This window comes from Acanthochromis polyacanthus, chromosome 14 (genome assembly GCF_021347895.1).
Source record: "Acanthochromis polyacanthus isolate Apoly-LR-REF ecotype Palm Island chromosome 14, KAUST_Apoly_ChrSc, whole genome shotgun sequence".
Classification (NCBI taxonomy): Eukaryota; Metazoa; Chordata; class Actinopteri; family Pomacentridae; genus Acanthochromis; species Acanthochromis polyacanthus.
The window spans coordinates 15,606,580-15,622,582 of record NC_067126.1 but is presented as its reverse complement, the minus strand read 5'-3'; the positions used below and the strand labels follow the sequence as shown (position 1 = coordinate 15,622,582).

General features: G+C 39.4%; 1 protein-coding gene across 1 annotated transcript; it reads left to right on the top strand.

Moving 5' to 3' along the window:
• The first annotated feature begins 4,269 nt into the window (after nucleotides 1-4,269).
• LOC127537129 (ileal sodium/bile acid cotransporter-like) lies at nucleotides 4,270-5,908 on the top strand. Its single transcript, XM_051958992.1, has 3 exons — nucleotides 4,270-4,740; nucleotides 5,415-5,533; nucleotides 5,801-5,908. Exons 1-3 carry the CDS (start codon nucleotides 4,343-4,345, stop codon nucleotides 5,902-5,904), a joined length of 621 nt encoding a protein of 206 aa, XP_051814952.1. The 5' UTR covers nucleotides 4,270-4,342; the 3' UTR covers nucleotides 5,905-5,908.
• Nucleotides 5,909-16,003: the final 10,095 nt, after the last annotated feature.

Here is a 16,003-nt window from a genome sequence, read left to right as displayed (position 1 = left end):
TTATGGCAGTCCTGAGTCATCAATGGCTCGTACACTTCTGAATTTTCCATGATGGATCACTGAAACATATTCACCTTTTCCACTTACAACAAACACAGGTTTTAGTTCGTTCATAGATTTATTTTAGGTCTTCTGGAAATATGCCCAAATCTGCGAAGTCACAACTATGCAAGCAGCAATTTGATATATCTGTGGATAGCTGTGTTCATCAAATTTTCTCAGTTGGCATGACCTCAGCTTCTCATGAGTGATTTTGATTGACAACAGATGCTGACTCCCCTCAGCCTATTTAAATAGGGCCCTTTTGATACATTCATTACTCTCAGATGCAAACACTTCTATTGTATGGCTAAGGAGACAAAGAAGAGGCCTTCTGGAGAAAATTTCTGTGGTCAGAAACAAAAAGTATGTCTATTTGGCCAAAATGAAAAACAGTGTTTGTCTGAAATCCAACAAATTTATTTAAACTGATCCAATTCTGTCGAGAGAAATGGTCAAAGACACATCCACAAGTCCGTGGAAGGCCACCAAATATACCTAATTGAGATGAAAATGGGCAACGGACATTTAACCAAACATTAGCATGGCTGTATGTAGATTTTTGACTGAGCAGACTATGGCACATTTCCAATATATGTGTAATAAATCTATGAAAGAACCAAAATGCATGTTTATTCTTTGTGGCAAATATGCATGTCTTTTGATTAATTCAATTCAATTCAATTCAATTTTATTTATATAGCTTTATAGATTACTCCATCACGGAAAATCAGAACTCAAAGCTGCCATGATACACATGGTCTTTACAAGTGTACACAAGCTTTTCTTCACAACTACATGACCTTGTATCTCCAAAAATGCAAAAACCCATTGATCATTTGCCTTTTCACATTTGTTGTGTGTGTGTTTCAACCAGCTGGTATGTACTAACAGAAAAAAAGCCTAAATTATTGGCACCCAAATAGTTAGTGAATGTTGAGGCCTTCTCTTTACAGCCATCACTGTAAAGCCATGAAGGACTGCAAGTATCTGTTCAGTCTGCAGTCACACTGGGAGGATGCTGCAGAACATCAAGCCACAATTTCTTATTACAAAATATGTTTATGTAACCCTAACCTTGATTAACCACAGAAACCTGTGTATTTACTTTGTAGACACATTCGACTTGTAATGAATTATCCCAGTTTCGACTGTATATCATCATGCTTGCCGTATATTGACACTGTTAACAGTCAACTACACATTAGTGCTGCTCTCAAACTGGTGTATGAATGTGTGTGAATGTTGGAGGTGGTCGGAGGGGCCGAAGGCGCGGATTGGCAGCCACACTTCCGTCAGTCTGCCCCAGGGCAGCTGTGGCTATAAATGTAGCTTACCACCACCAGAGTGAGAATGTGTGAGCGAATGAATAATGTATCCATTGTGAAGTGCTTTGAGTGCCCAGAAAAGCACTATGAAAATCTAATCCATTATTATTATTATTATTATTATTAATTTTATTATTGATAATAATAATAATAGTCACACAATGAAACTTGTCCGTCCAACAATAACGCCTTAGAATGTCTGTTATTGCCTGTTGTCACTGTCCAAACCACTGGGGAACCAACGTAACAGCTGCATGCGTCATCTTTTTTTTTAATGAGTGATCAAAGTGCCACAAAGCTATTTAAATTCCAGTTCAAGTAGTCACAAGGGTGAAATCATGTTTAGATTGTATTGTATAGTGTGTCGAAGAGTGTTATTTAATTTGTGGATCATTACTTATATCACCTTTATGTTACAATATGAAGATTAAGCAAATGACTGTTTTTCCCACATTGTCAGGATTATCATTGTACTACAGTATGTAAACAGCCAAATCTAACTAAGTGGAACCTTAATATTTTATAAAATTATTTATTATACACTTGATATTTCATTGTGATGGTACAGTTCAACAGATGATATTGCAGTGCTAAACAAATCATGTTGAGGACCTGCTAACTGTAGGATCTTCAGCATCCAAAACATGCACCTGAAAGAGAGACATCATTTTCTTTTGTCAGTCAATCCATTTAAAACTCTAATACTTTCTACTTTAAGTGGAGAATATCAGGGGAGTCCTGTGTTTAAAGGTAATCAAAGCCATTGTCATGATTTTTCAGCCTCTTTTCTAAGCCTCTGCGCTGTAGGGTTTTATGAAAATATGTGTATTTATTTTGATTTTTTGAGTGCCCAAGTCGACACCTCATGTGGAAGATCAGACTTGAAGGTTTTGGTGTTTCTGTAAATTTAAACTAACACTTCTGTTGTTCTGATTAATTTCAAGGCAACCCCTGTAAATGAATCTTATTCTACACTGTTAATGAAATGGTAGGCCAAACAGATGTTGAACAGCAGTTGACACAGTTAGTAATGCAGGAACACATGACTGAATGTTGTACGTCGCTTTGGACAAAAGCGTCTGCTAAATGAAATTGTAGAATTGTAGAATTGCAGAATGTAAAATCCAAGGAACAAGTGATGTAAAGGCAGAAAGCTGTGGCCTGTGGATAGTCTGAAATGATCAGTTGTGCAGCCTCAGGACACCTCTTTATAAATTCTGAAGGACCTAAGTAGACACTCATTTGGTTGAAGACTATTTAATTTAAAAAAAAAAAAAAAAGCTGCAACCCTGGCTACATAAAAGGATTTTTCATTTTCAGCATTTTAACATTATTTTTTGCAGAAGACTGTATGTTTGAATAGCCTCTCCTCTCTGAATGATTCAAAGAGGACAGCACCTCACATTACTTGCTTCCACTTCCAATTTGATGTTTTCTTATATTCAAATGTTAGTTTGAATAGAAGTCAAAGAATCTTTTTGAAAGACAAATGGAAAGTATTAGTTATCAGTTCCTACATTTGTTGAATGACAAATTGTATGTCAAAAAGGCAGGCTGTGTTTAACTGCATTGGTAACCAATAAAACAAACTGCAGCTGCAGCAAGTTAAGTCCAGTCTATTATTGAACCTGACAGAACATTGCTGTGCTAGTGTCTTTTTCTTATTCGTGTATTTAAATCTTGAGAAACATCTTTATCTTAAATATGCAGCTACACATTAACATCAGACACTTTTTGAAGTAAAATAAAACTGTTCGGTTCATGTTAGCTGGTTGTCCTTTAACTTTCCATTTATACATTAGCCATTCCAGACAGGCATACATGTGAGTTTCCTGGACCCACTACAGTAAGAACATTCCAGTTTGTTTTGTTTGTTTGTTTATTCTGGTAGAACAGGAGTTTATGGCAAAAAACTAAAAAGAAAGATTTATTCATGAGAAAAGCTACAGACCTGAGTATTGGATTATTTCTTTTTACTAACAGACTACGAAATGTTGTACTTATTTGTAGCTCTTGTTTTTCTTATTGACTTTGGTGTCTAAAACCAAAACACAATGAGACTCTGCTGTTAAACGTTACAAATAACCTAAATAAAAGCATATTTTAAAATCAACTTTTTTTATTGTTTCCACTACTGGTATGTGCAGCGCATTTATCATAAAGTATCTGTATAACTTACTCACTCCCTCTTTTAATGTTTTACATAAACACAGCTGCGCACTGATTGATCCGTCCATGTTCTGAAGACAGTCACTGCCTTGGGTAATTTATGACTATCTCTCCAACAATTCCTACTTTTCTGTGACCATGTGTCAAATGTTTTGTTGCCTTACAATATCAGAGTGCACTTAAAAATCAATCTTTTTAATTTAATACAGATCAGTTGTAGAAACCTGCTTCCACTTTGACATAAAGGATATTTTTTAGAGTAAAAAGAAATCCTTAGCACAGGCATAGTGGGATTCACAGGGGTTAAACACGAAATAAAAAGAGGCCAACAGGGATAATTTTTGTAGGGATTGTGCAAGCAATATGTATACATGGAGTCCCCTGCCTTTGAAAGCATCTTCCCTCCCTGTGGGGGTGTGGGATGATGTTGTTGTTGCATAGTGTAGCATGTCCAATAAAGTTTTAAGAGCTAAAAGGCCATAAATGTTGGAGCCATGGTGCAATCGCATTTCATATTTCAGGATGATTCTCTTTTTATATGCACGCATGTCTGAACACTGACCCCATAAAATGTTAAGTATTGGTTAATTTTTTATTTTTTCTTCACCTGGTATTCCCTCCCAAATTTATTTATATGTGACAGTGGGGGCATAAAGAGCAGTGAGCTGGACTTCCCCTCATTGTCACCTTCATCCTCTTGGATAGCAGAAAGGGAGAAACTGGAGTAGTCTTGTGGAATCTATTGCAAACTCTGTGGACACTCTTCCAACCCGTGAGCCACTAATTTCTCAATACCATTGTCCACAATGTCTATGTTGAAGGCAATCAACATGGTACCTCCTGGCTGTGATGCTCATGCCACAGTCTGCTCAGGCAATGATTGCCTCGTTCCTCCGAGTAACTTCAATGCAATACTGAGCCAAGTGTTGTCTGTAGTGCTCACTGTGATGCTTGCTATGGTCATGTTCTCCATGGGTTGCAATGTGGACGCCGAAAAGCTGTGGGGTCACATCAAGAGACCCTGGGGCATTGTCATTGGTTTCCTCTGTCAGTTTGGCATTATGCCCTTCACAGCATTTGCCTTGTCACTTGCCTTTGGAGTGTTGCCTGTGCAGGCTGTCGTCATCATCATTATGGGCTGCTGTCCTGGAGGCACTGGTTCTAACATTATCTGCTACTGGCTCGATGGAGACATGGACCTCAGGTAAGAAACTGGACTGGCTCACTCTTGTTTTGATAACTGAAATCTCTCAAGCAATTTCAAAAATCTGCACACCTGACACACTGCATGCTTTTCCTTTTATTGATGATCTACTCTGACAGGAGAAAACAAGTCCTGATGCCAGAACAATAGAATTTGCAGAACAGCTTTACAACACAAGCTGTTGTACAACACAAAAACACACACTTTTCTGTAAATAGGCATTTCTCTTATTGTGTGTGAGTGGAAAGTAGACCCAAAATGTGATATCTAGGTTTTAATTTACGTATATTCAAACATTATGCACTACCAAGACTAATTTCTGCATTTCATAATTATTAATCACATTTGACTCCTGCATGTTTCAGAATGAAGATATTTGTGTCCCATCTCAGCAGCTCATATGAAATATTTGTTAAATGGCTTCCTATAAGTATAAATATGTGAGTTCACTGGGGAGAACATCATTCTCAAGATTTGCATGGGCCCCCTTTTTTTTTGTCTTCATGAGTGCTTGAAACCAGGAACCCATAAACAAAATCTCCCATGGGATACAGTAGACTTAACACATACCACTTCTTTATTTCATTTCTGTTCTAGAGGACATTTAATGCTTGAAAAAAATGATTTGAGAGGATTGTTTGACTGACACACTGTCCACATTCTCTGGTCCTCAGTATCAGTATGACAGCCTGTTCCTCTATCCTGGCCTTGGGGATGATGCCTCTGTGCCTGCTCATTTACACCACTACCTGGACTTCCAGTGACACCATCCAGATTCCTTATGACAGTATTGGTAAGTAAAGATCTCACAAGGGATGAGAAAATTCATTTCAGACAAACAGTCTCAGGGAGTTTCATTATCATGTTTGTATGTATGGTGGATATCTTTCACTGCATGTGCCTCTTGGGAACACCTATTATAAAATTGTGGTCGTTTAGTGAATTGTTTTTTTTTATATCCTCCAGTGTTATATTATATTGTAAAATCATTTTGTATATTTGTCCAAAAAGCATTACACTGAGTCATTAGAATGCTTAAATGGAATCTTTGTACCTCTAGGTATCACACTAGCGGCTCTTCTCATCCCAATTGCTTTTGGAATGTTAGTGAAGCGCAGGTGGCCTGTCTTCGCAAAAAAAGTCCTCAAGGTAGGAATCCTCTAAGCTTTTTTTCAGAATCCTATGAAGAGAGCTGCTGTGACATTTACACTTTGCATGACTTAACCAGAGGAAACTCCTGGCATGTGTTTAGTAAAAGTCTCTGCTGTGCACAGGTGGGCTCCATCGTTGGCTTTCTTCTCATTATCGCCATAGCTGTGGTTGGAGGAGTCCTCTACCAGTCCTCCTGGAACATCGCTCCCTCCTTATGGATAATTGGTGTCATCTACCCCTTTATTGGGTTTAGCCTGGGGTTTATCATGGCCCGCTTTGTGGGACAACCCTGGTATAGGTAGGATGACAGCATTGTAGTTTTGCTTGCATATCGTCATGCACACCAAAGAAAAAACTGCATTTCCTCTTACTGGTTTTCACGCTGTCAAATCATAAAACTGTGTAAATAAATATGTGTAAACAATCACCAATTTTACTCACTTCTGAGGTTATTTCTCATGCCTTTGCTTGCTCAGATGTCGAACCATTGCACTGGAGACAGGCTTCCAGAACTCCCAGCTATGCAGTACCATTGTCCAGCTCTCCTTCAGCCCAGAAGAGCTGGAAGTCATGTTTGCATTCCCCCTCATCTACAGCATCTTCCAGCTAGTCGTGGCTGTCGTGTCTGTGGGAGGTAAGAGGTTACCAGACACACACACAGATAGTTAATGATAGCTAATGTGTCTAAATCTGCTCCATGTCATCAGACAACTCATTACTAAACATCCCAGCAGAAGGTCCCCAATACAAATTTGTCTAAATTTTCAATCAGTTTCAAATAACAAAGGCTCGCACTTGTTGCTCTACTGTTCTTGTGTCAGTCATTTCCTTCGATAACACTGGTTGTGGCTAGAGGACCACTGTCAGACTCTAGGGGTCAAAACACAGTTCTGGTATATTTAAAGAACATTAGTAATATCAGATGTTATGATCCCACTGAGGAAGCCTTGTTGTTTTTCTGCATTATCAGAATTCCCTCTGTGCTGAAGTTTAACAGGCAAGAGAGTAACATATAGAGGTCCATGGGTAACTGGCTGTGGTGAGAAATAGCTTTAAAGACCCCTCTGATCATTTTCCCTATTAAACTAATCCCTCAAACTGATTTCCATGTTACTCAACACTGGTAACTCCTCTAGAATATGCGGCTCTATGAAGCCCCTGTCTCTCTCTACACTGCTCACTACAACTGGTGCACACTAGTTCACCTACAACTCTGCTCAAACACCATCTAATAAAAACTTGTGATATTGATGCAGTTGATTCAACATTACAACTCAAAGCAGCTCTGAGGAAGAATAATACAGAAAGCCCCACTCTGCAAGGAGACAGGATTGGTTCCTTAGGTTTGATACCTTGGAAGTCAGAATTTTTGAATCTGTAATCAGTACAGGTACATAACTGCAAGAACAAGAAGATTTCAAGTGGCAGTGAATGAGGGATGCTACTTGGCTGCCGTGCATACAAAGACAATGTTTAAGGTTTACAGTAAAACATGACAGTACAATATGTGATAAGAATCTGTATACTTTACACAGTGTGAAATGCTATAGCGTTTGACATAGATGCTAGCTAGTTCTTGCAAGTCTGTCAATGCCATTTCCTGTAACTCCTTTAACTCCCTTAGTATGAGGTTGGATCTGTTTACAACCACAAGCCAATATATCATGTCCCCCTTCTCAATAAAATGAATGGAAATTTTGCTGTGTTCTTAATATTATAAAAATGAGTGTTTTTTTTTCTAAATGTCCAAAAACAATTTTATTATGTATGCTAAAGTCTGGTTAATTTCACACGGTTTAGTGTTTCTGAATCTGTGCTTTTCCTCTTTTAGGCTACCAGGCATACAAACGGTGCTTCGGCATCGAATCAGCGGATGGAGCTCGTGAGGCTGCATCTTTGGAAGATGATGACATTGACCCAGAAAAGCAAAAGGAATCTGCTCTGGAAAATGACGCTTTTGAGTTCAATGAAAATGACAATAGCAATGTGAAGGACACTGACAAGGACACCAAGCTGTGAGATTACAACACTGCAAATAGACTTTGGACTTTCTAAATGATCAGTGACCACAGCAATACTGAAGACAGCAGCCTGACTAAACCGTGAACACACACTGCACTCTGTAGGCTGCAGCTGTGCCATACAGGTGCTGCTATACACTCATCACTGGAAAAGGTTTTCCGAAAACAATCCTAATGTATTCTCTTGTAAGACAAACAGTTAACTTCTCGGAGGGCCAATGACCAACACTGTTTTTTTTTAATGCAAAAATGTATTATATTTAAATATGAGGCTCCACTTTTCTTTAATATATTCTAAAATAAAAATTTAAACAACAATACCCTGTGCTTTCTGTTAAAAGATTTTCCTGCCTATGTCCCTTGATCAATGATTCAATGATCAATATTTCAGAGATTATGATAAATACTTTTTGTATGCCTTTACTTCCAGATATTTGCACTATACAAGAGAATACTTCAGAATATATGAAATGTATATATTTCGAATGTTTATATTTTAAATGTATATATAATGAGTGTGTCTTTGCGCAGTCAATAATTTAGCTGCTAAGAATTTTATTTGCATAGCACTTTTCTGAACAAATTTGTAAACAGGAATACAGACACAACTACAATTTCAGAAAAAAAACATTTCCAAGAACGTCCAAACAGAACTAGGTAGCCAAAGGAAATCAAGCGGGGAGTTCCAGAGCTGTGTTAAGGCTACAGCCTGAAAAAGCAAAGCATATGACTGAAATAGTTGCGTGAGGATCAGTCTGCACTGTAGCTCCCGATGGACCCAGCAATCTTCCAGTCTATTCTAGAAGCCAATAGGAAGTCAAGAATGATGTAAGGATGGTAGTGATGTGATCCTGAATGAGCTTGAGGTGAGTTACTGACTTAATCGTGTGGATGAAGCAAAGTTGTGTCACATGAAGAGAATTCTATACATTTTGTAGCTGATGTTGCACATTTGTCAAAGCCACGAGAGGGATTTATATTTTTTGTAAAGCCTCATTATCTTTCCTGATATGGAAAAAGAAATCAGTGCTTATTACATACCAGCACTGGCATTTGGGTTCTGATACAAACTTTAGTTGTGTCTTCTCTGCTCCTCTAAGTTCCATTAAATTCTATTTTCTATGATACATGCCAGCTAGATAAATAAAAGTAAGAGTCTTTCAAATAGATTAAAAAATTTCTTTTTGAAAAATTCAAACTTTATCACATTTTTAGTGTCAAGACATTATTAGTTTTTTTTAATGGAAGTTTAAAATAAATAAGTTAGTGGTCTGTCCAAACTGATGAAAAGAGATATTCAGGTATCCCCGTGTTTCTGACACATATTTGCACTTCAGCTAATTTATTAGTCCACTGTAACTTATGTGTACTGTATTTTAATAACTTAAAGACATAATTGATTGAAAAAGAACGTATTAGCAATTCTGCTCATTTACTTTCAGTGTTTTTAAAGCTTTTCTTTTCTTTTCATAGATGTACAGAAACAAACTTTTCTGTCTGTGCCAACTGTTTAATAAATAAACCTGCTCAAAAAAGAAAGAAAAAGAAAATATTTTTGTCCCTTATTGTTGTAATATTTGTGTTTTCATATCAATAAAACACTTGAAGAGTTCATTTGCAAAAACAGATAACTCTGTTTTCATAAATCTTTAGAAAACTAGAAAAACACATGACAAGAGAGAGAAAAAATAAATTATTAGTGTTATTATTATTATTATCTCAAGCAAACAATAAAAAAAAGAGTTTTCTGAAACTTTATAAAACTGAGTTACTTGTTTTTGCAAATGAACTCTTCACTTGTATTCAGTCAAAATATTGATATTTGGTCAGAGGTACTTTGAGTTGATGAAATTGTCCATCCATCCTCTCTACGCCGCTTTATCCTCACTAGGGTCGCAGGGGGTGCTGGAGCCTATCTCAGCTGACTCGGGCAAAGGCAGAGGACACCCTGGACAGGTCGCCAGTCTGTCTCAGGTCTACATATACAGACAGACAATCACACTCACATTCACACCTACGGACAATTTAGAGTTATCAATTAACCTTAGCATATTTATGGACTGTGGGAGGAAGCCGGAGTGCCCAGAGAAAACCCACGCACGCACAGGGAGAACATGCTAACTCCATGCAGAAAGATCCCAGGCCCACCCCGGGATTTGAACCGGGATCTTCTTGCTTCAAGGCAAAAGTGCTAACCACTTACGCCACTGTGCAGCCTTAGATGAAATTGTAATTGTTCAAATGTAATTGGATGACTTATATGCTCTTACCAAAAACATTTACGATGTACAGCTTCACCTTCTGGTATAAGGTGCTCAAATGTTAACATTTACAGACCAGTACAGGCTTAGAAATGTTATGCTTTCCAGGCATGCAAAATCACATTCAAGGGATCAAGGTCTTAAGTGTGACTGTAAACATCCACAGACACAAATATACTGTAATTGCCACTAAACATGCTCAGCTGTAAGACAGGAACCTTTCAGTTCCCTGAACCAGAGTTCTCTTCCCCACCCAACTCCTTCCTCAGCACACTGGCTCCTCCTCATCTGGAGTGCAGTGAAGCTGCCTTCACTTGCTGTTGGAAAGCTGGGAATTTTGAATGTGACTATAATTCCATAATCGCTAACATTAATAAAGATTGGCTGCATGGTGTATGAACCCAAAATGTTTTGTGGTTTCCAAATTTGCTTCTGTGTGTGTGGTATACATGTGCTCATTAGTGTTTCTCCTCCAGAATTAGTCGGCACTTTTTGTAGGTACTGAGAACATTTTCAAGTATTTTACAGTCTTGTTTATCATGGTGGTGTGCAATGGATTTGTGTATTTAATTGTCAGGCTGTGTGTGGCTCCTTGTGCTGAAGTATTACATTCTATATTTCTGAGCAAGGCTGCAACAATTCTTGATATAGATATAGAATTTAAAAAAAAAAAAATCATTGTTACTGTAAACGCAGTCAATAAGTTGATGGTTAATAAGTTTACATGTTTTAAATATACAATTACAATGTTTCTTTTAATTCCATAAAGCTGAGAAAGCACAGGGCTGCACAGCGGAGTAAGTGGTTAGCACTTTTACCTTGCAGCAAGAAGATCCCTGGTTCAAATCCCGGCTTGGGCCTGGGATCTTTCTGCATGGAGTTTGCATGTTCTCCCTGTGCATGTGTGGGTTTTCTCCGGGCACTCCAGCTTCCTCCCACAGTCCAAAAACATGCTGAGGTTAACTGATAACTCTAAATTGCCCATAGGTGTGAATGTGAGTGTGATTGTTTGTCTGTATATGTAGCCTTGCGACAGACTGGCGACCTGTCCAGGGTGTCCTCTGCCTTTGCCCGAGTCAGCTGGGATAGGCTCCAGCACCCCTGCGATCCCAGTGAGGATAAAGCAGTGTATAGAGAATGGATGGATGAGAAAGTACAGTCAAAACTGTGAGGTTTTTGGTGCACTTGCAATTTCTGACCACTTGGGGGCTCTGTAATTATTTTCCGTCAATCTCTGTTTCTTCTTGTTTTTTATTTACTTGTCTGTTTTTTTTAAATTATTATTCACATCATACGGTCAGTATACCAAGAGTACTGAAGTTAAGCTTTCCTCCGTGTTTTCTACAAGTGGACAGAGTGGTCAGTGTTTTTGTTGTTTACATGAAATTGTGAAATTGAATACTGCTGTGTGGTAAAGATGGTATATTGCATTTCAAAGGCGGTGTAGGAGTTTTCCAGAGCGGTTTCCAGAGTTTTGCAGCGGTTCAAGATAACCCTGCCATTGGTTACAGCAGGCAAAGTGGTTGGTTAACATTTCTTTGTTGACAATATTAGAGCAATGTATTTTAGAAATGTGCAGTAATGTGAAAAGTAATGTATTTTTGTGAATTGCTTTACTGTATTGCAGTTGTACGGTGTTATGAAGTGGAAGTAAACGTCTGTGCAAGGAACAATTCTCACGAGTGATCAATGGGCGGCATAATTACAGTCAGGTTGTAAAAAGAATTATGACATTGGGTGAATTATACAGTTATATTGCATTGTTTGCTCTTCACACAACACAGAAAGTCCTCTCTTGCAAGTTGCAACCCCACACTCCTCACCTCTTTTCTTTGTCTTTCAACCTGCACCAACTCTTGCTACCTCAACAGCGCCCCCTATCCTCAGCACAATTCCTATAAACCCACATACTGCATTCTGCTGCTGCTGTGTCACTCAGCACAAAGTCACCTGGCTCAAAGGCCATATGCTTCATGTGACGATCATACTACTGTTTTTGTGGACCACTTGCTGCTTCAATGTGATGATCAACAGAGTGCAGTAGTAGTGCAAAGTCTCAGAGCAGAATTGGCATATTCACTTGGAGTATAAGGGGTGGCATGTGAGAGTCCTGGTGTACCTCCCAAGATGGTATCAGCAGGCAAAAGGGCTCCCCTGCCTGGGTGAGGAGGAAATTAGTCTGTTTGGTGGAGGAGTGGATGCGTGTGTTGTATGCCAATTCAACCTGTTGCAGGTGCTCATCCCATTCTCTTCCTCTGGTGTAGAGATATTTTGCCAACTGATCCTTACTGGTTCGATTTGTTCTTTCAACTCTGCCATCAGACACAGCATGATAGGGAGATGTCCTTGTTTTGTGTATTCCCAGCAGGGAACAAATTTCTTTGAAAAGAGTCAAACTGACCACCTTGGTCAGTGTGCAAGCTGTGAGGCACACCATGGTGGCTGATGTAGTCCTCAAACAAACATTTAGCCACAGCAGTTGCCCATTGATCAGTTAGTGCATACAAGCTGAGGTACTTGATAAAATAGTCTATCACAACAAGTACATACTAATTGCCACAGCGTATAAGTGGCAGTTGAGTCAGGCCTGCTGCAATTTTCTCTAAAGGCTTGGACGTGGCATTGTCCTGCATAGGAGGATTTCTGGCACCTGCCAAAGAGGTCTGACCGAATATCAAGAAAAATCACTATTACTAAAATGATAAGAATTTGATTTTAAAAATATGTTTATATAAATTTTACACAGTTTTGTTAATTAGGTGTGTCATTCATTAAAATATAAGATGTTTTTGATCATCAAATGCTCAAAGAACAAAATGCCTAAACACACAGTCATTGTCTTTACTGTAGGTAATCTGATCATGGTTACTGTCTGATTCATTCGGAGCCAGAAAAGACCTGCAAGTAAAAGAAAAGAATCCAGTGATAACCACACGTGCCTTCTATCAATGCATTGATTAAGTTAGTCACTGTGAGCTCATTAGAATAGAACTTTATTTGTCATTGCAACAAGTACAACAAAATTGCAAAAGCCCTTCAGTCAGTGCAAGACAGTGTGAGAAATATGATAAAAGATGCATTGAACGACATGAGGTAGTTATAATATAGGAGGAAGTGGTGTATATTGCACATTTCACATGAACAAAGGCTATTAGCCTTTGTTCAGGACCCTTACTGCTGTTGGGTAGAAACTGTCTCTGAATCGGTTTGTCCTTGCAGTGATTGACCTGTACCGCCTGCCTGACGGTAACAGATTAAACATGTGGTGTCCTGGGTGAGAGGGGTCCTGGGTTATTTTTCCTGCCTTTCGGAGGCAACGGGAGCGGTGCAGCTCTTCAAGTGTGAGGAGAGGGCAGTCTGTGATGTTTTGGGCCATGTTGATGATCCTGTGCAGTGAGGCCCTCTGAGCTGGTGTACCACACGCACAGACAGTACACCAGGATGCTCTCGATGGTGCACCTGCAGAAAGACACCAGCAGTCTTTCTGCAGTGACCCATCAGTTTGTGAGGAAGGATGGTGTTAAACACGGAGCTGAAGTCCACAAAGAGCATCCTGGTGTATGTCCCCTCCTGCTCCAGGTGAGACAGTCATGCGTGGAGCGCTGTAGCTACAGCATCCTCCGTCGATCTGTTGGCCCTGTATGCAAACTGGTGGGGATCGAGACTTCTGGGGAGGAGTGAGGTGATGTGACCCCGTACCAGTTTCTCAAAGCACTTCATCACCACTGGAGTGAGAGCTACTGGCCGGGAGTCATTGAGGCTGGAGATGTGTTGCTTCTTAGGCAGGGGGACGATGGTGGAGGACTTGAGGCACGGTGGCACGACGGACTGGGAAAGGGACCGGTTGAAGATTCTGGTGAACACTCCAGCCAGCTGGTCAGCGCAGTCCTTCAGCACCTGTCCAGGGACACCATCGGGTCTAGCCACCTTCCATGGGTTAGAAACACAAATGGGGATCTTGGGGGCAAAATGGTAGCAGGGGATTTCTCAGTTGAATTTACTGGCTTCCTTATGTCATTGTTATTGTGTTTTTATGGTTCTATATATTGCACAAGGTGCCATCAGTGTGTACAGTGCTGCACAGATAAGGTTTTGATAAGATTTTTGTAAGGTTTTGATAAGTGCCTTTATTTTTCTTTCAAATGTTTTTTTGTGTTTGTTCCATGTTTCTCCATTTGTGGATAATGTCTCAGTGTGGCTCACTATCAATGACAATGTAACCCTCCAGACTGATAAATGTCAATGACTTTGTTTCTCATCTGTTCTTCAATCACTTCAGAATGTGGCATCATGTGCTGCTCTTTGAGATCCTTTAGCTACTTCACAATGCTACACAGGTTCTATTTAGTGATGTTTAGATTCAACAATCCTGGCAGTAATCATATGTGAGGGTGTCTGGTGAAACTCAACCCAGTTGCCAAATTAATTTGGTAGATTGGTAGCTAAGGGGGCAATTACTTTTTTTGTGTTAAGGCAGTCCTGAGTCATCAATGGCTCGTACACTTCGGAATTTTCCATGATGGATCATTGAAACATATTCAGCTTTGCCACTTACAACAAACACAGGTTTTAGTTCTTTCATAGATTTATTTTCGGTCTTCTGAAAATATGCCCAAATCTGTGAGGTCAAAACTATGCAAGCAGCAATTTGATATATCTGTGGATAGCTGTGTTCATCAAATTTTCTCAGTTGGCATGACCTCAGCTTCTCATGAGTGATTTTGATTGACTGCAGAAGCTGACTCCCCTCAGCCTATTTAAATAGGGCCCTTTTGATACATTCATTACTCTCAGATGCAAACACTTCTATTGTATGGCTAAGGAGACAAAGAAGAGGCCTTCTGGAGAAAAGTTCTGTGGTCAGAAACAAAAAGTATGTCTATTTGGCCAAAATGAAAAACAATCTCTGTCTGAAATCCAACAAATTTATTTAAACGGATCCTATTCTGTCGAGAGAAATGGTCAAAGACACATCCACAAGTCTGTGGACGGCCACCAAATATACCTAATTGAGGTGAAAATGGGCAACGGATATTTAACCAAACATTAGCATGGCTGTACGTAGATTTTTGACTGAGCAGACTGTGGCACATTTCCAATATACGTGTAATAAATCTATGAAAGAACCAAAATGCATGTTTATTCTTTGTGACAAATATGCATGCGTAACCCCTCACTTCGGCACGTTCACAGCGGACAGGAGGAATGACACGACGACTTCCTTTGGTTCATGGCGTTTAATCACCCTGGCAAAAGACATGAATAAGATTCATGTGCTATGTGGTAGTGGACAGACAACACAGCTCCGCTCCACCATGGAGACCGTCAGCAGCAAAAGGGCCTCGTGATCGTATAGTGGGTTTTTCTCTCATACAATTTCAGTAACAAACAGTAACAACAATAAAAGTTACAATAACAGCATGCCAGCGTTACACTTAATGCAACACATGACCAGCCCTGAACCAGCATTTTTAGTTTTAAATAACACATATAATCTTAACTAAAACACTTGCCATACTTAGCATTTAAAATCCAATACATACCAGGCAAAAGACATGAATAAGATTCATGCGCTATGTGGTAGTGGACAGACAACACAGCTCCGCTCCTAAACAAAGATTAAACACAGTGAACGTGTGGAAACGATTGGCATAACTCGTTAGCAGCGCCTCCAATAGGACACAGAGGCTAACAACACATGGCTAACAGTTAGCACATTTCGGTGATTTCATTCGGTCAATACGACCGAAGACGCAACAGGAAGACACTTAAACATAGTCACAAATGTGACAAAAGTACTTGTGTCCCTCCCTTTATACTTATATCATA